At 37.5% G+C, this 18,320-nt stretch overlaps 1 protein-coding gene across 1 annotated transcript in view; it reads left to right on the top strand.

The window, feature by feature from the left end:
• The window catches only part of LOC125225608 (Down syndrome cell adhesion molecule-like protein Dscam2), a 50,115-nt gene extending 46,875 nt beyond the window's left edge, over positions 1-3,240 (top strand). Inside the window, exons 30-31 of the mRNA XM_048129394.1 lie at positions 1,386-1,460; positions 1,769-3,240. Of these exons, the coding sequence (XP_047985351.1) occupies positions 1,386-1,460; positions 1,769-1,820 (127 nt within the window). The 3' untranslated portion in view covers positions 1,821-3,240. The remainder of the gene's footprint in view (positions 1-1,385; positions 1,461-1,768) is intronic.
• Positions 3,241-18,320: the final 15,080 nt, after the last annotated feature.

Here is an 18,320-nt window from a genome sequence, read left to right as displayed (position 1 = left end):
GTTAAAAGGTTGTCCATTAATTACCGGGCACCCTGTATATAGCTTGTAAACTCTTTTAATATTATTTTTTTGGAGAAAGAGACGCGACACTGTTGACGCCTAGCGTCGAGTAGTGGTACTGATAATTTACGCTATTTGACGCGTGTTTGACGCTAGATATCACTACGAATAACTCGAATTTACTGATGTAAGGTGTTACAACTCTTTCGCTACTTATTCCTCTATGGTTGATAGGGATACCGAGCTGATATGACTACGGCTTTGATAGACCTATATAATGAACCGAACCTCATGCGGGATTTTGAATAAGTGACATTTATTTAACCGATCACATCACCTTTAACATTGCCTTTAACAGATAGATCGGTATTGTACCGGTGTGAAAAAAAATACTTATATTTACACTTTTTTTACCTCATTAATTTACAACACGAAGCAACCGTATTCCGAATGATAAAAACGAGCACGTAAATATACTAACTTTAATTCAACACCAAAAACATAACTAATGTCGAAGTAATAACGCTATTAACTTATCGTAACGCTTAATCTGAGTAGTAGGTATACTTAGCTATAAACGCTAACTAAATAAGTACAACCTACGTATTTTAATCTCCCAAATAAGTACAACCTACGTATTTTAATTTCTCCGTCTCCTCCGTCTGAAAAATAACAAAACAGTATTTTTTCAACCTGACGCTTGGTGACAGTCGTGACCTCATAGGTAGGTTCTTCATACTTCATGTAGGATGGTTGCGGGAGTAAACCCCGGGTGAAAAAGCTTGTAATTTTTATTTATAATACCTAAATCGCTAGATAATGTTAATTAATTTAGACGACCGGTCTGACCGGCCTGGCTCAGTCGGTAGTGACCCTGCCTGCTGAGCCGCGGTCCTGGGTTCGAATCCCGGAAAGGGCATCTATTTGTGTTTTATATTTGTTCCTGAGTCATGGATGTTTTCTATGTATGTAAGTATATATTTATCTATTTAAGTATGTATATCGTTGCTTAGCACCCATATTACAAGCTTTGCTTAGTTTGGGGCTAAGTTGATCTGTGTAAGGTGTCCCCAATATTTTTTTTTTTATATGTCAGTATAGGTTGAGAAAACACTGTAGGTAATAAATATAAAAGATACTACCTAACTAAATAGGAATTACTGGGTCTACAACTACAGCCTTTAAACACCACTACTCGCATGGTTATAAAAATAGTCCAATAATTTAGCTACCAAATCATTTTTTGTAACGTTTTTCTTGTTTGATTTAAAAGTAAATCAAAAGTAGCTTAAGAATTAAATATAATCCCTGCACTGAATGCTCCAGGTAGAAGCACTCTGTATAAAGACTGTTGGTACAGAATATTTGACGGTATTTGTTCGCAGCGGGGGACCGAACGGGAGCGACGGACACTCTGTCTACGCGCCCGTGCCTGCCGATATATCATCTCTCATTGACAAGTGAGTACCTATACATTATACAAGGTGTCACCTGCTACTGGAAATCTCGTCATACTGTTTTTTTTACTACGGGACCAATACCCGAAGTCACTAAAACAATATATGGCTATTGAATATATTTCTCCTGTGGGCTAAAAGTGTTGAAGTCATCATCGAGATAGAGTAGGTAGACTTTATTCCGAGATTTTCTCCAAGGCACGTCTACATTGGACTTTCGCGACGTGCCTCGCTCTGTATGGATGGACCCGGCTATTATCGTACTTAATTACGTACTTATCACCAACTAATGCCAACCATTTTTTTTTCAGATATCAACAAAGGAAAGAACAAGAACGTCGAGAATGCACAATACACGTTTAACAGTAAACTGACCAATGACTGACTTACATACGCTAAAAAAATAATTAACCCGTGTTCGACATTTTTATAGCACTTAAATAAGTCTACTCTGTTAAAAAGCCAAAATCTGTTACAATTATTCCCTATTTTTAATAAAACAACATCAAGTCATGAATTGACAGACCTTCCTAAAAAAATTTAAGGGTGTCTGCTAGGTGGCATGGGTGAACTGGTTAACGAAAATAGTATTTTTGACAGTCGTTCATGCTCCATGGCGAACGAAACGCAACTGGCTCTGTCACACCGATACGGAAGAGCGATAGAGAAATAATTCCGGTACACTACCAATAAGCGTAAACGATTGGCATCTTGTCTACGCACCCTACTGATGCATGACGGATTTTAGTCTGCTAGCGGACGCCCTATAAACGCAAATATTTTTCCCAACTTTTGTTGTGAAGAACAATCCGATCAATTGATTGGTCCGTCCAACATTCAGATGCCGTTCGATTGAGAATACTTGCCTATTTCGCTCGTCCTCTTAGAAAACTTCAAATGAGATTGTGGTTTTTATCTGAAAAAGAGACTTATACAATTACTAAATGTCGACGTTTGGGCGTGTGATGTGCTTTTTTATACATTTGGTACTGTTATTGCTTGGTTTAGAATTATTTTGGACACTTATTTTGATACGCTACGCTATACGCTAAGATGTAATCTTTTATAATTTTATGTCGTAGTTTTGTTCAATGTAAATGGTTAAAGTATTTCTTATCTACGATATTTCTAAGGATTGAATTGTTCCGAGTACTTATTAATATTTCTAAATAATTTTTACACATTTCAAACTTCATCCTAATCATAATTCAAAATATTTTGTACTTAATTATGAGACCACTAGAGAATGTAATAAAATAAAGACCTAAATGTTAAATATAAAAACATACCCAATCAGAACGGATAGTTTTACGTCAGTTCCACGTCTGTGTACGTAAAAACTAATAATACATATAAAATAAATAACTATAAAACTGTTTAATTGTAATAAGTAGGTACCTAATACAGCTGCCAATTTTTGTTGAAAGATGTGGAGTGATTTTTAAAAGTGGTGATTTTAAAAATAAATTTGGAAATATTCTGCATGCTGCATGCCAGTAAAATCGTAGAGTAAGTACCTACATAGAAATTCGTAGGTACTACTCTCCTCTCGATTATTCGATGTCTACAAGAAATATAACGTAATTCTATCCGTTCTATGTAGGTAGTTTCTAAGTAATGGGCTAATATAATTGTGATGCGAACTCGCTACAGCAAATACCCCATAACTGTTAACGTTAATTGTTGCAGCAACTATTCGATACCGTGTTCTAAATAACGATGTTATTATATAATAATTTTGCTACTCTTGTCTTAAGCCCCAATTAGATGGTACGAGTTTCTCGCCTCGAACGTACGATTATCGAAGTACGAGAAAAAATATCGTATCATGTAAACTATGCGTACGATATCGCACGAGAGAGGGCGATAATCGCCTCGCCTTTGATATTTATATGTCTCCGTGTAAACAAAACACATATGCGAGAATCGTATACGAGTTTATGCGCTACTCAGTCGAAATGAATTCAGTAGAAATCATGTAAAACATGGTGTTTTTATATTTATAGCTGCCTCTCAGTAACTGCTAAAACCAAAAATAAATTCGGCTTATTAATATTATACAGTTAACACTTTCGAAACCGGGCTCTACGCGGCGCTACGACATTTTCGCTACATACGGGGAAACCCATGTAATCGGCTACGCTTCTACGAGCGGTGTACCCGACAGTCGGGTTCTTGGTAGCGAAAGTGTTAATGTTTACCTACTGACATTTTACCCCATATATCTATGGGGCAAAATGCCTACTATAATTTAAAAAAAATGTTTATATTCTATGTTTAATAATATCCTAAACCTAACCTGCGAGGCTATTTTCTCCATAAGGCAACTGCAGGAGAAATCTAGAGAACAAGGTCAGCCAATGTTTCTTTGTTTTGTTGACCTTGAAAAAGCTTTCGACAGCGTGCCTCGTGAAGCTTTATGGGTGGTTTTGGCGAAACTGGGATGCACGGAAAAGTTTGTTAGGATGGTCCGGCTGTTGCATGACAACATGCAGTGTTGCGTAAGTGTCAAGGGCGAACAATCAGAGTTTTTCTCTGTAAGTTGTGGCGTGAAGCAGGGGTGTGTGCTTGCGCCCACTCTGTTTGCTTTGTACTTCGCTGTAGCAGTTCGGGAGGCACTACAAATTTCTTCTGATGGCATCCGTATTCGCTATCGCACCGATGGTGGTATATTTAACTTAGCCCGGCTTAAAGCGCGCACTAAAGTGTCTCACGCAGTCATAACGGAAATGATGTATGCAGACGACTTGTGTTTTGTGGCCGACTCCCCAGGTGCTCTACAAGACCTTATGTCGAGTCTTGATGAGTCTTGTCAAAGATTTGGCCTTAAAATAAATGTGAAAAAGACCGAAGTCCTAGCTCTTGACACGTTTGCCAATCCCCAAGTAGACATAAAACTCGGCCGGGACTCGCTTAAGCAAGTAGAGCAATTCAAATACCTGGGTAGCACGATTACAGCTAAGTGCCACCTTGACAACGAAGTAAATTGCCGAATAGGTGCCGCTGCAGCAGCGTTCGGCAAACTTCGCTCAAAGGTGTTTCGGTCGCACGACATAAAACTCTCAACAAAAGTTGCTGTGTACATGGCTATTGTCCTACCAAACCTTCTCTATGCCTCTGAGACGTGGTGCCTCTATCGTAAGCATATTCGGTCTTTGGATAGCTTCCATCTTAGGTGCCTCCGCGACATTATGGGTGTCCACTGGTCCGACCGTGTTAGGAACACGGAGATCCTTAGGCGTGCCGATGTCGCCGGAATAGAGGCCTACCTTATGAGACGACAGCTACGATGGTGCGGTCACATCTCGCGCATGTCCCAAGACCGAGTCGCCAAACGCATCTTCTACAGCGAACTGCAAAATGGTAAGCGGAAGCAAGGCGGCCAATTTTTGCGGTTCAAAGATGTGTTGAAGCGACATATGAAGAGAGTTCATATAGAGCCAACGACTTGGGAGAGTCTGGCCAGTGATCGCCCACGGTGGAGGCATACCGTGCAGACACAGGTGCGTCAGTTTGAAGCTAGAAGGCAGACAGAACTCGACGCTAAGCGCGACGAGCTAAAAGCCAGACCACCTGTGGCTATTACCTACAATTATGTCGGAGGGGTGCTGACCTGCCGCGAGTGTGGTCGCACATTCGTAGCAAAAATTGGCTTCGTCAGTCACCTGAGGGCACACCAGCGACGCTCTCATCTATAAAACGCAGTCGCCGTAGCCGAAAACGGCTAGGAGGAGATGATGATGATGAAACCTAATCGCAAGTATCGCAACCAAGATTTTATTAGCTAGGTAACGCTACGGTCGAAATCATTATTTTCCCTATTGTATATTATTGAGACCTTCATAAATCATTTATAGTGTTTTTAATAATATTGGGTACTATTCATCTTAAATTAAAATAAATCCAAGGTAAATTATACCCAATATTATAAAAAAGCATATAAATAATTAGCAACTAGGCACGCAAGTTGACAGGCAAAACTCGTATGAAAATCAGTTCGCTCCGATTCGTGCGATAATCGCACGTTCGAGAAAAAATGTCATACGAGAACCGGTTTAGACGAGTCGAGAAATGTTATGGAAATATCTCCCGAAAATTCTACTCTCCGTCTAAACTATTTCGCCTGGCGATAATCGCCTGGCGAGTCTCGCATACGATACTCGTATGCGAGTTTTTATTTATCGCACTAATGTAAACGTTTTCGTACGATACTCGCCAGGCGATTATCGCATACGATAATGTCATACGAGTTTCTCGACCAAGACGGGCGAGAAACTCGTACCATCTAAATGGGGCTTTATGTGTATTGGTACTAAAATGGTAGGGACATTTTCTTACCTAAGAGAAGTGTCTACGTTTAAAAAACTTCTAGCCAGATGCAAAAAATGCGTAGAATGCGTAGAAAATGTTCCAACCAATGAACGATTTGGAAATCACCAGAGTTGACTAGAGTGGTGTTTAGATTTTTAATAGGTTGTAAGATTGTACAGTTAAAAAGTAACGTTTATGTAATTAGTTTGATCATTGGTAACAAACACTATCAATATCGAATATTTTTAAATCCCTAAGCGTTTGCGACGCTTGAAAAGTACATTGAGAAATGCCTGTCTTACTATGAGGACCTACAGATGTAGTGCGAAAAGGATTTCCTTCGTATTTTTCTGGAAACGTTCGTATTTGTCATGCTAGTTCAGTCGATGTCAGTACATCTTGTAGGCACTAGACTGACTGAAATAGCATGACACGTTCGTACGTTTCCGTAACAATACGAAGGCAGATCTTTTCTCACTACATCTGTATCTAAAAATACACGGCACGGGCATTATGCAAGGGCACGACATTAAAAGTGAACCTTCCACTCCATATTTTAATAACTAAGCCACAGCGACATATCTTGAGTTGTGAAGCACACTGTACTTAAATATTTGTTTTTTGAACTTTACGGTTTTCTGTCTAAAATCAAAAGAAGTTTGAAGTTCTACAGGGTTGGGATAAATTTATCATATAAATAAATAAATTCTGATGGGAGAGGATCGTGGTGTGAGAAAAGCATATGTGGGACACCCGGGTGGAAAACGTCCGCGGGGGCGTCCCAGATATCGCTGGTGCGAAGAAGCCCAAAGACCTGTCCGCTCTCGCTTTGCCCAACTGACGTGAAGTGGCTTAGGATAGGGTAGAATGGCGATCTCTTGTGTCGGGACAAGATCCTTTTTGGGTTACTGAGCCAGTGAAGTAAGTAAGTAATGTATCGCTTGTAATTAGAATCTTGAGGTCAGGAGTCAGCAAGTATGCCAAGTTGCGAAATAGGTACGAAATAACTATGATTAAATAATGATAACGATTTCTGTTTTTGTAATGAAAAGGCATTGATAGTGTTTGCTCCTTTTACAAGATTCGCGTCATATAATGTCGCGTAGTGATTTGTGAAATATTTGGCCTCTTTGAAGTTGTCAGACATTGTTTTGTTATTTGTAAATGGTAGTTTTTTACGAGATTACATTTACAAAGTAAAGCACTTAACTTATGATTAAATAAAATGGCTCATAATTATATAGTTGATTTCAAACTTATTGGAATGATTGGCAAAGTCGTAGATTAGGTATAGAATTGATCTTTCCTAAAAGTAATTGAAATCTGCTATAAAATTATAATGATGGTTCTGAATTTATAGCCAAATAGTTACTTTCTGTTTCTTCCTATTAATAACAAAATAGACAGAAACGGATGCTATTTGTATATTAAATTAAAGAGCTCCATTTAAAATATTTCATGTGCATTTGTGGTGATTGATACAAAAGTAAGTGTAGAGACCGCTTTATAAAACAAAATTAAATACCGACTAAAATGCAAATGTCTTGTTAAAATCATTTAGCCCACTAACGCGCAATAAGATTCAATGCCGCTCTACAATGATTAAAAACATTCAAACTTCATTTCAACTCAAGTAAAGTACCTATCAGCAGCTGCTGGTTCATACAAGCCGATTCCCGCCGGCTTGCCTAAAATTGATTAATAGTAAAGTACCTAATGTTAAGATAGGTTTCTTTTTGCTCAGTGTTGCCTAGCAGAAATTTTCACCAGCCGCCACTGGTACCTATATTTTCGATGCATTTGAGGTTTATGGAAACAGCTAAATGATAAATAAGGCTTTGTTTCTATAAGGCTAGCAAATAGCACAATAAATGCACATAAAGTGTTTCTATCAGAATGTAAGTTAATTATAAAATTAATTAAACTGTAACGATAAATTAATGTAAACGGCTGTTCCAAACTGCAAAAGATACATATCATTATAATAGACTGCCAATGTTTAAGTGATTCGTAATTATTTTACTTATTGTTGATTAATATAGTCAAATAGTATTAATTATACACTATTGTATAAAAATCTTTCTATATACATGTTGTGTAATATTAAAATTAAAAATATAATTAGTAACACGATGAAAGGAAATAAAGATGTGTGTTGTGGTATTTGGTGTTTTATTACTAGGTGCATAAACACCTATAAGTCTAGTCTGCTATAGTTAACAACATATACAATATAATTATGTACATAAGTAGTTTCACTTTTTTTTCTTAACAGATTCCGTTTACTCAACAACGATGCCATGAAATTAAACCATTGACATCGATCACTAAATAATTATAATACTTAAAGAAAAAAAACCACGGCTGACTAAGAGCAGTTGAAGCTGCTGTCCCCTATTTATTCCCAGTTGTAATTTTTTATAAGGTATCTTATACGTTACGACAAAGAGGATCGAGTATTATAGAGAGTTACTGTCAAAGTAAAATGTGTAATCACAGTGCAGACTGCCATCTCTTGACACAGGCTTAAAACTTTTTTCTCTATGGCTTTGAGGTACGTTTTTTTCTTAGACTATCCGTCTATACGGAGTTACATATGTCATTGGTTACGGTCATGGACTTTAATTGTTGATCCACTTCCACTTCTAGCTCATTTTATACTGGACATATCATAGTTAAACTATGAAGTTCCAATATAAAATGAGCTAGACGTGTATCAACAATTTTATTCATGTCCGTGACGTTACTGTAGATCTACCTAGACATGCTGTCGGCTTCCGGACCATAACTATACATTGTGTTACTACCACCCGGACCTTTATTACAACCAATAATAATACAGTCATTTAGCAATCATTTTGCGCATATATTATCAGTCAATCATAGTTATTTACATTGAAAAAAAAAACCGAAATCCCAACTTTCAATGTAACGCGTGCACTTCTTAATTGTCATTACTCACATCGCACCACGGAAGTATAACTGAAGCACATCGCACATACTTATGAGTTATGAGCTGTCATTGCCCTCACTTGACAAGTGTGTGTGCTGTATGGCTGGCAATAAAATTTTTGTTAGAAAGTTAATAATGTCAATTTTTTAAATTATTAATTAAACTAAGGGCATGGTTAAGTTAAATATCTATGCAAGGTTACATTCCTTTAAATAAGCCCACTTGTACCTAAAGTATTTCTAACTGCCTGTGCCTATATCTATTTCAGCGCGAATACTTAGTTCTTTCGAGCCGTACAAATAAGAATGGAGTAGGTAGGTATACTAGGCTCGCCGAATCGAATCTCAATAATTCGCCTTCCATGGCCTGGCAAAGTACTTAGAGAAGAAATTAAACTAACTTTTTTAAACAATCGTGCCTAAGGCATTCTAGCCCAGCCCAGCCCTTTAACATTAACAAACTTTAAACTTAACATATAGAAGGTCAACCAAATCTTGGCACTGGCTCTTATAATAGACTCATATCGATACCTTTGGGTTCAATTGGCGTAAAGGACAAAATGCAGGTTTTCAGGAGAAGCAAAAAACAACTTTTTTTTTAGAAAAATGTTTATATCTTTTTTGTTTTTTGACCTATATTTGTGACGTATATAGAAAAATATGTAGATTTTTAGTATCCTTAACCTAGTGTAGCACCTGTAGTGATAAACTAAACGGTTTAGAAGTTAGATGGTTGTAAAGGACATGTCAAAATGCTATGAACGTCCTTTACACCCACGATTTTTTTGAACAATTAGATAGGGTCGTAAATGACGGTCTTAGATGATTTTTATACAAATTCGGGGCGTAAATGTAGCCGGAATGGTACAAATGGCAACTGTTTTTAGCTTAGTTTACAATTGAAAAACTTGATAATGTATCAAAACGTAGTTAATATGCCATAGAATAGCCACAATAGTGTTACAGTGCATATTTATCTAAATATTTAGCAAAGACAAAGAACAAGACTATTTTATACCCAGTTTTGCAATAAAGAAACAACATTTGCTTAAAAACTATCTATTATTTTGGAAAGTTATTACTTTAGTACTCGCCGCTGTCTCAACTCTCAATAAGTTACGCATTCAGTATTTAATTCTAGCAGGGAAACGCTTTCGTAGTTTAAGTAAATATAAAAACACTAATGGTAATCACGTAAACTTTAATCAGCAACTGTGAACAGTAGACTATATTAATACGACAGTAATTTTAAGTCTAAAGTAGAAAGAAGTTCTAAGAATAACTAAGAGTTAAGTACCAATTTATAAACGCAAGTTAGGACGCGTATACAAACTGTGACCAACTAATAAATAATAGTAACTGTAGTCAAGACTACCTACTATGTTGATTTTTGATAATTTTAAAACAGAAGATTGTTATTTAGTCTTTAACCTGTTAAATAAGAATAATCTTAATTATGAGTTCAAACCTAGAAATATTCTAGTCAATGCTTTAAATACCTGTGGGTACATAGCCAAGTCACCAAACGCTAACGCTCATTCGCTAGCGAAACGCACCTGTTATTGTCGCACTAAATGTTAGTATCTTATCTTATCTTATCTTAAATCTGCGGGGGCCCTTACGGATACACTTCGACCCATCGGGATCTTTTGTGCAATTACCCCCTACGATCCTAAGATCCTTCAGCTATTCAGGAGCTTCTCGACCATCTCCACGTATCGGATGATGAGGCTCATGGGTAGCTCTCTGAAGTCCTTCGGTGCCAGGTAGCCTGCTCCAAAGTTCTTCATTCTTTGTCTGGCGAGGGCGTGACATTCACACATTAAATGTCTGACGGTCTCTTCCTCTTCGCCACACATGCGACAATCAGTGTTGTCGGCGTGTCCCATCTTGGCCAAAATTCCTTTGACCCCGTAATGGCCTGTGAACACCCCCGTTATAATTTGGAGTTGTCTTTTGCCTAGCTTCCCTAGCTTTTTGCTCCATCCAGAGTCTACCCTCTGCATAAAGAGCTTTGAATGCTTCAGACCAACCAGGGCATCCCACTCTTTTTGGTGACTAGCCTTTGTTTGGTCTTTCATAGCCATTCTGATGGTTCCTTGTGAAAGGCCCACATAAGGTTCCGGACCTATGAAGTTGTCTTCAGATCCGGCCTTGGCAAGTTCATCAGCGTTTTCATTGCCAATGAAGCCTTCGTGCCCCGGTATCCATACCAGTTGCACCTTGTTTTGCCTTCCAAGCTTGTTAAGAGCTTGGATGCCGTTTAAAACCAGTCTAGAGGTAACTCAAATGTTAGTATAGTCTACTGTTAAAGTTTACTGCCGGCGTAGCTGAATGGCAATCGTCGACGCCAAACGCCGACAAAAATGCAGTCTGGTGCAATACGCAAGAGCGATAAAGATATATAGCTACGAAATAGATATTATCGTGAGCGTTTGTGCATACGTTGTGGGTACGTACCCTGATTACCATAGTGTTTTTTTTTTAATTACCTACATCTCGTCGCAGTACTACGAAAGCGTTTCCCTGCTAGAATTAAAGGCTGAATGCGTAACCTACTGACTATTCAACAGCGGCGAATACTAAAAAAAAATAACTTTGAGCTTGTTGCCAAAGTATTAGTAGATCGTTTTTAAGCAAATGTTGTTTCTTTATTACAAAACTGGATATAAAATAGTCTTGTTCTTTTTTTGTTTCTAAGATAGCTTAGATAAATAAAACACTGCATTAAACTAATGTCTAATATATATTCTATGCCATATTAAGTACGTTTTGACACATTTTTCCAGTTTTTAATTGTAAACTTAGCACAACATTTGTACCATTTCGGTTACAATTACGCTCCGGTTTTGTATAAAAATCATCTAAGACCGTCATTTACGACCCTATCAAATCATGGGTGTAAAGGACGTTAATAGCTTTTGACGTGTCCTTTACAACCATCTATCTTCTAAATCGTTTAGTTTATCACTACGGTTGTTACACTAGGTTAAAGATACTCGTAATCTGCAAATTTTTCTTATACACGTCACAAATATAGGTAAAAAAAACAGAAAAGTGGGTTTATCTTTCTCTTGTAAACCTGCATTATATGTCCTTTACGACAATTGAACCCAATGATATCGATTACAGTTGCGGATAAAATATTTTTAGTGCTGGTCGTAAAGGACGAAGAACAAAAAACTTGTCCTTTACGCCCAACTTTACCACACTACTATAGAAAGTGATCCTTAAAAAGTAAGGGCTTAAAGGGCAACAATATATATCAAGGTGACTTACGACTATATTTTTATTTGTAGATTTCCTTTACGACACAAATAATAATTTATAATTAAGAGGCCTTATTCCTAAAGACGAGCGTTTTTGCAAAATAGAACCTTTTTCATTCAAAATTATAAAGAAACTATAAATGATTATTAAAAAAATGATAATGTTCCTAAAAGTACATATCTTAAGCTAGAAAGTCAATTGGTACTACTTTAAAATATGTCTTTTTATACTTCCGAAAAATCAGTTTTTTCGGAAGACGTTTTCAAATTTCGTAGTGGAATAGCTCGTTTAGAATCGTGATTGTGCTGTTAAAAATGTTATTTGGGGTAATAAATGATCACAATCCTATTTGTTATATCCTGTACGAGTTAGCTAATACGTTGACATTTTAAGATTTACTTGAAATGGTGGATAAATAACCTTCCGTATCCTCCCCATTTTTTCGATAAAAAGAGGTTTACATTATGTATTTTTCCTGCGATTCCTGCATTTTTTGTAACTCTTAAATAATATTATCCTAAACTAGAACTTCTTATTGACCTATAAAAAAAAATCATACATATAAGACATACCTTTCTGTCGATAGATATGTTTTTAAAACACCTAAAATTCGAATAAAAGACACTGTGCTAACGCGAGCCCGCTCAGTCTGCGCCGAGCGCTCGAAGACAACGGACCTGCGTTTGATCGTCCGGCGCACCTAGCTTTCGTAAGCAGCGCGATAGTTCCGAGAAGTGCCGTAAACTGCGACTAAACAAATCTTGATCCTTTTTACACCTTATGCAATTTTAGCATTCGACATGCTTTTCATATGATTTCGGATTTTAAGTCATACGTGAAGTTTGTTGAGAGTTTGAATTATTATTATATTTTGGGACCAGGATGAGGTTCTGGTTCTCATGATGATGGAGTCAGGCAAGAGATGTTCAACAGAACTGCTATTCTACTTATCATAACTCCACCATGTTTGGGCTCATTAGATTTGGGCTGATGAGCACCATCGATCTAGATGAGGTCCAAGGTCTCATGATGGAGTCAGGAGGTGGTCAACAGAACTGCTATTCTCCTCATCATAACCCCATCATGTTTGGGCTCATTAGATTTGGGCTGACGAGCACCATCGAACTAGATGAGGTCCAAGGTCTCATGACGGGGTCAGGAGGTGGCCAACAGAACTGCTATTCTCCTCATCATAACCCCATCATGTTCGGGCTCATTAGATTTGGGCTGACGAGCACCATCGAACTAGATGAGGTCCAAGGTCTCATGATGGAGTCAGAAGGTGGTCAACAGAACTGCTATTCTCCTCATCATCAGTAGCCGTAAGCACTAGAAAGCTGAAATTTAGTAACAATATGTATATCAATCACGTCAACAAAGTGCAAAAATAAAAAATGGAAAAAAAATGTTTTATTAGGGTACCCCCCCCCCCCTACATGTAAATATATACATGTTTACCCCTACCCCTACATGTTTTTTTTATTCCAACCCCAACGTGTGATATATTTTTGGATAGGTATTTAAAAATGAATAAGGGTTTACTAAGAGTTTTGAATGATTCACGGTTATTTTCATTAGACTTATATTGACCGGGATATAGACCGTGATTACCTTTTTGATTTTTGTCGAGCTCCCGATATTTCGATGCAGTTGCATGCATCATGATCACGGAAAACTGACGAAGGCGGGTGGATGTTAAAGTTGTATAGACAGCGCGCGATCTACCCTCCTTCGCGCGCGTCGGCTGCGTTCACTCTCAGCGTTACCACTGGTCGCGTTCACACTCGATGGTCTGTCCAAACACACTACACTCACAGTGTCACTACGTTTGTTCAATTCTGACTTCACCGGTTTTTTACACAAACAAATCACTGGATTCCATACATTAGATAGTTTGAAGCCATCCTCACGATTGAAATTTTTATATTTGTGAATCTCAATGGCTTCTCTGAATGGCTTCTTTGGCCGGTGAAGTCAGAATTGAACAAACGTAGTGACACTGTGAGTGTAGTGTGTTTGGACAGACCATCGAGTGTGAACGCGACCAGTGGTAACGCTGAAAGTGAACGCAGCAAACGCGCGCGAAGGAGGGTAGATCGCGCGCTGTCTATACAACTTTAACATCCACCCGCCTTCGTCAGTTTTCCGTGATCATGATGCATGCAACTGCGTCGAAATATCGGGAGCTCGACAAAAATCAAAAAGGTAATCACGGTCTATATCCCGGTCAATATAAGTCTAATGAAAATAACCGTGAATCATTCAAAACTCTTAGTAAACCCTTATTCATTTTTAAATACCTATCCAAAAATATATCACACGTTGGGGGTTGGAATAAAAAAAAATCAGCCCCCACTTTACATGTAGGGGGGGGGGGGGGTACCCTAATAAAACATTTTTTTTTCCATTTTTTATTTTTGCACTTTGTTGACGTGATTGATATACATATTGTTACTAAATTTCAGCTTTCTAGTGCTTACGACTACTGAGATTATCCGCGGACGGACGGACGGACGAACGGACGGACGGACGGACGGACGGATGGACAGACAGACATGGCGAAACTATAAGAGTTCCTAGTTGACTACGGAACCCTAAAAAACAGAAATCACTATTAAACTATTCTCTAATTTCAAGTTCCTAACTAAAATTTTCATAATAAAAAAAAAACAAATTGATCCCGCTACAAACTTTCACCCCCTTTTTCCCTCTACTAGGGGTGTAAATTTTCATAATCGATTCTTATCTCTTCGAAATTTTGTTAATGCAATCTATACAAATTTCGACTTTCTAGCTTTCGTAGTTTCGGCTCAGCGGTGTTGGTTGTTGAATCAATCAATTAGGAAACCTGAATTTATATATGTACATGTAGACTAATACTATACTTTTACTACATTCATATACCTTATTTACTACTACCATACCATGAATATGAAATTAAATAAAGAGTCCCCATATAAAATTGAAAATTATGTTATTAGCAATTTAATTCAAAACTATCAAGATCATTCGTGTCTGCGTTGAAACGCGCGTTGAGTTGCCGGTGCTCGCGTACCGAGCGCCAACGCCATCTATCGATGGCCGTTTCGTGAAATTGATGAGCGCTCTAAGGAATAAGGGGTCTTAATTAGGGATGTACCGACTAGTCGCCGACTAGTCGGGAAAGCCGACTATCCGGCCACTTTTGTAGTCGGCGATTAGTCGGCGACTAGTCGGCAAAAAGGCCGATTAGTCGGCACTTCATAAGTGATAGAAAAACAGTACAAAAATAAATCAACAGGTGATGTGGTTGTATTTTATGTACCAATTTGTTGTGGCTTACTTAGTCCAAACAACAAATATCTGTGATCATCACAGAAATAAATGTCCTTCTTAGGACTATCAATTTCATAAGCAGGATCACTAATTCACTACCTACTATGCCAAACCGGTTGTTAAAAATGAAAAATTCTTCTCATAGACCTTTGAACCTGTAAAAAAACTAAAAAGACATGAAAAGCGCGAACGAAGGACCAAAAATTACATTCAAAATGTGAATATAGTAGAAAAACCGTTTTGGCCGACTAGCCGACTAATCGGCCACCCCAGCGCCGACTAGTCGGTAGTCGGCCTAGTCGGCCAAATCAATAGTCGGTACATCCCTAGTCTTAATGACTTCATATTTACGCCCCTTCAGAAAAGCTATTTTTGCAAGTCGATAGTAGAAAATCTTGGTCGTAAAGGCAACTTTTTAAGAGATATCGAAATTTTAAATACACAGATCGATAGCGCTTGAAATTCTGAACAAAACTGTATATATAACTCATTTTCGCCAAAATGTCCTTTACGTCAATTGAACCCAGAGGTATCGATATGTGTCGATTAACTTCATACTCGGGTAAATCCATTCTGCTATGAGGTTGATTCTTTTTCAGATTATTTATATTTTTATACATAATCATTAATCAACCTTAAAACAGAATGGATTTACCCGAGTTTGAAGCTAAGCGACACATTATAGTGATATTGATATTATACAACAATAAATACCTGCATTAGATGTAGCCAATAACACAGATTTACATCAATAACGCGTCACAAAGCTTCAAATAACCCTTCAGATGGCGAAATCCGGGAGCCGACCGCACGTAAAGTGGCAGGTAACCGGGAGCCGGACTTGAAATAAAAAGCTGTTGAGTGGCAAGGATACCGATAAAATGACAGAAAAAGTTTACCCTTGAGTGGCGGGGCCCTCACGGGTGGTCATCGCGAATGTCACTTGTGTTACAAAAATTATAATTTCTCAAAAAGTGTAGGGATGTTGTGCATTAACCATATATCACTGGATTCATTATGAAACGGCTAAAATCATTCCATAGCAAAACAATACATTCCATTTATGTGAATTTTGCTAGACTCGATCAAATATCAGGTGGCTACGTTTTCCACTTCCATGTATTAAAGTAACTTTATTTAGGAAAACAAACAGTAAATTGTATAAAAAAGTAATTCAGGGACTTAAATATACATTTATTTACACTTATATCCCTTTTTTTAACATATTACAGTACAATTTTTGCAAAAAAGACGGTTTTTAAACACGTGTCTCAAATATGGCAGGCGGTTGGTCCAATCAAATTGGGTCATATTTCAAGCTGTTTTGAAGTTGAGGGTGTTGGACTTTTACTGAATGCCGTCCTTGTTTAGTGACGAATGGTTCGTGCAAGTGTGAGGAAGCTAGATACAGTTTTAGACGGTTTTATTTATATATTTAGGTATATCGTCGCACGGGGTCCGGGAGCCGGTCCCTGCCACTTATCGGCTTGTTTTTCCCAGAGTCCGGCTCCCGGCGCCTGCCACTTAACGGAATGTTTTATAAAACGACCGTGCCACTTATCCCCTATGCAACTTGTAGCTCCGCCACCTGAAGGGATAATAATTAAATGACTGTACATGATGAGAGAATAAGATTTTTTTTTCAAACTAAAAACAAAAGACGCGCGAAATTTCTCAGCGGCCAGTACGCGCGGTGGCTGCAATAAGTGTGCAATTCCCGTTAAGTTTGTACATTTGGATCACGTCTCCGATTTTGATAAAAATTAGTAGGGTGATAGAGTCCAAGATGCTGAGCAAGATCCACTAGGTTTCCCAAAATGTCCTTTGTAGTTTGTATGAAACCTTCCTTTTTTGTTACCAGATTTCTATACATTTTCGGTAACAAAAAAGGAAAGTTTCATACAATCAACCTAGGACATTTTGGGAAACCTAGTGGATCTTGCTCAGCATCATGGACTATCAGCCTACCAATTTTTATCACAATCGGAGACGTGATCCAAATGTACAAACTTAACGGGAATTGCTCAAGTACAGCATACAGGTTTGCCACGTTAACCCTGGGGACCCCGGTCTGAGTTTCTTAGTAAATGCAGAAGGCGAATTATTGTGATTTTGATTGAGCCTAGTGAAACGCTATCGCCAGCCTTCATACCAAAGAGTAGGTAGTATAATAAGTAATATAAATGAGACTTCATACCCGGACAACGCCATGTAATTTTTCTATCCCAGTACCAGAAGAGAGTGAGTATGAGTAAGACAAAAGAAAATTATATATGGAACTTCGGCTATTCGCGGTTTTTTTTAATTTCCCTCCGTTTTCAACTGACAAGCTTAGAACTTGGCAAAAAAAATAGTTGAAATAAGCTAGTTTCCTATATTTAAAATAAAATATTTTATCCAGTGCACGAAATAAAGCACCAAATAATTAGAAGAAAAATATGGACAGTAGTTATTTTTAAACATAATTTCTATTTAATAAGCCAAAGAGAAAGATATAAAGTAAATGTCACTCCTCAGTATTTCATAGTAATTCCATATTTAACAAATCGTTTGGACAGTTCATAAAAAGAAGCTGATTTGACTAGTAGGAAACTAGCCTATTAAAAAGTGGCAACATCATAGTAGTGTCATTCCGTTTTCGTGATTGCAGCATAGATTTAGAATTATTAAACTAGATTGTTTAGTTAGGTCAAAAAGTGTGTCCATATGAGAGGTAATTGTTTGGGCTGGTGTCCCTCTCGCACTTGCTGACAATGTCAACATTATTCAGTGACGTCATCACTGTCATAAATTGGGGATACCAGTCAATTTTCAAAGTTACTACTAAATCTACTAACACCCAATTGAAAGTATTTTTTAATTATACAAATCTTTGATTTACTGGCATCAAAATAATTACATTATAATTATTTTCTAATTTTTTGAAATATATCGAAACCCTAGTTTGAATATAACATTAAAATAAAATAAGAAGTTATAAAGTCAGGTAATATACAGATAAAAATACTACTAATA

The sequence above is a fragment of the Leguminivora glycinivorella genome, chromosome 4 (assembly GCF_023078275.1).
Source record: "Leguminivora glycinivorella isolate SPB_JAAS2020 chromosome 4, LegGlyc_1.1, whole genome shotgun sequence".
Classification (NCBI taxonomy): domain Eukaryota; kingdom Metazoa; phylum Arthropoda; class Insecta; order Lepidoptera; family Tortricidae; genus Leguminivora; species Leguminivora glycinivorella.
Note: the sequence above shows the minus strand (reverse complement) of the source record. Positions and strands in the feature narration are given on the sequence as shown.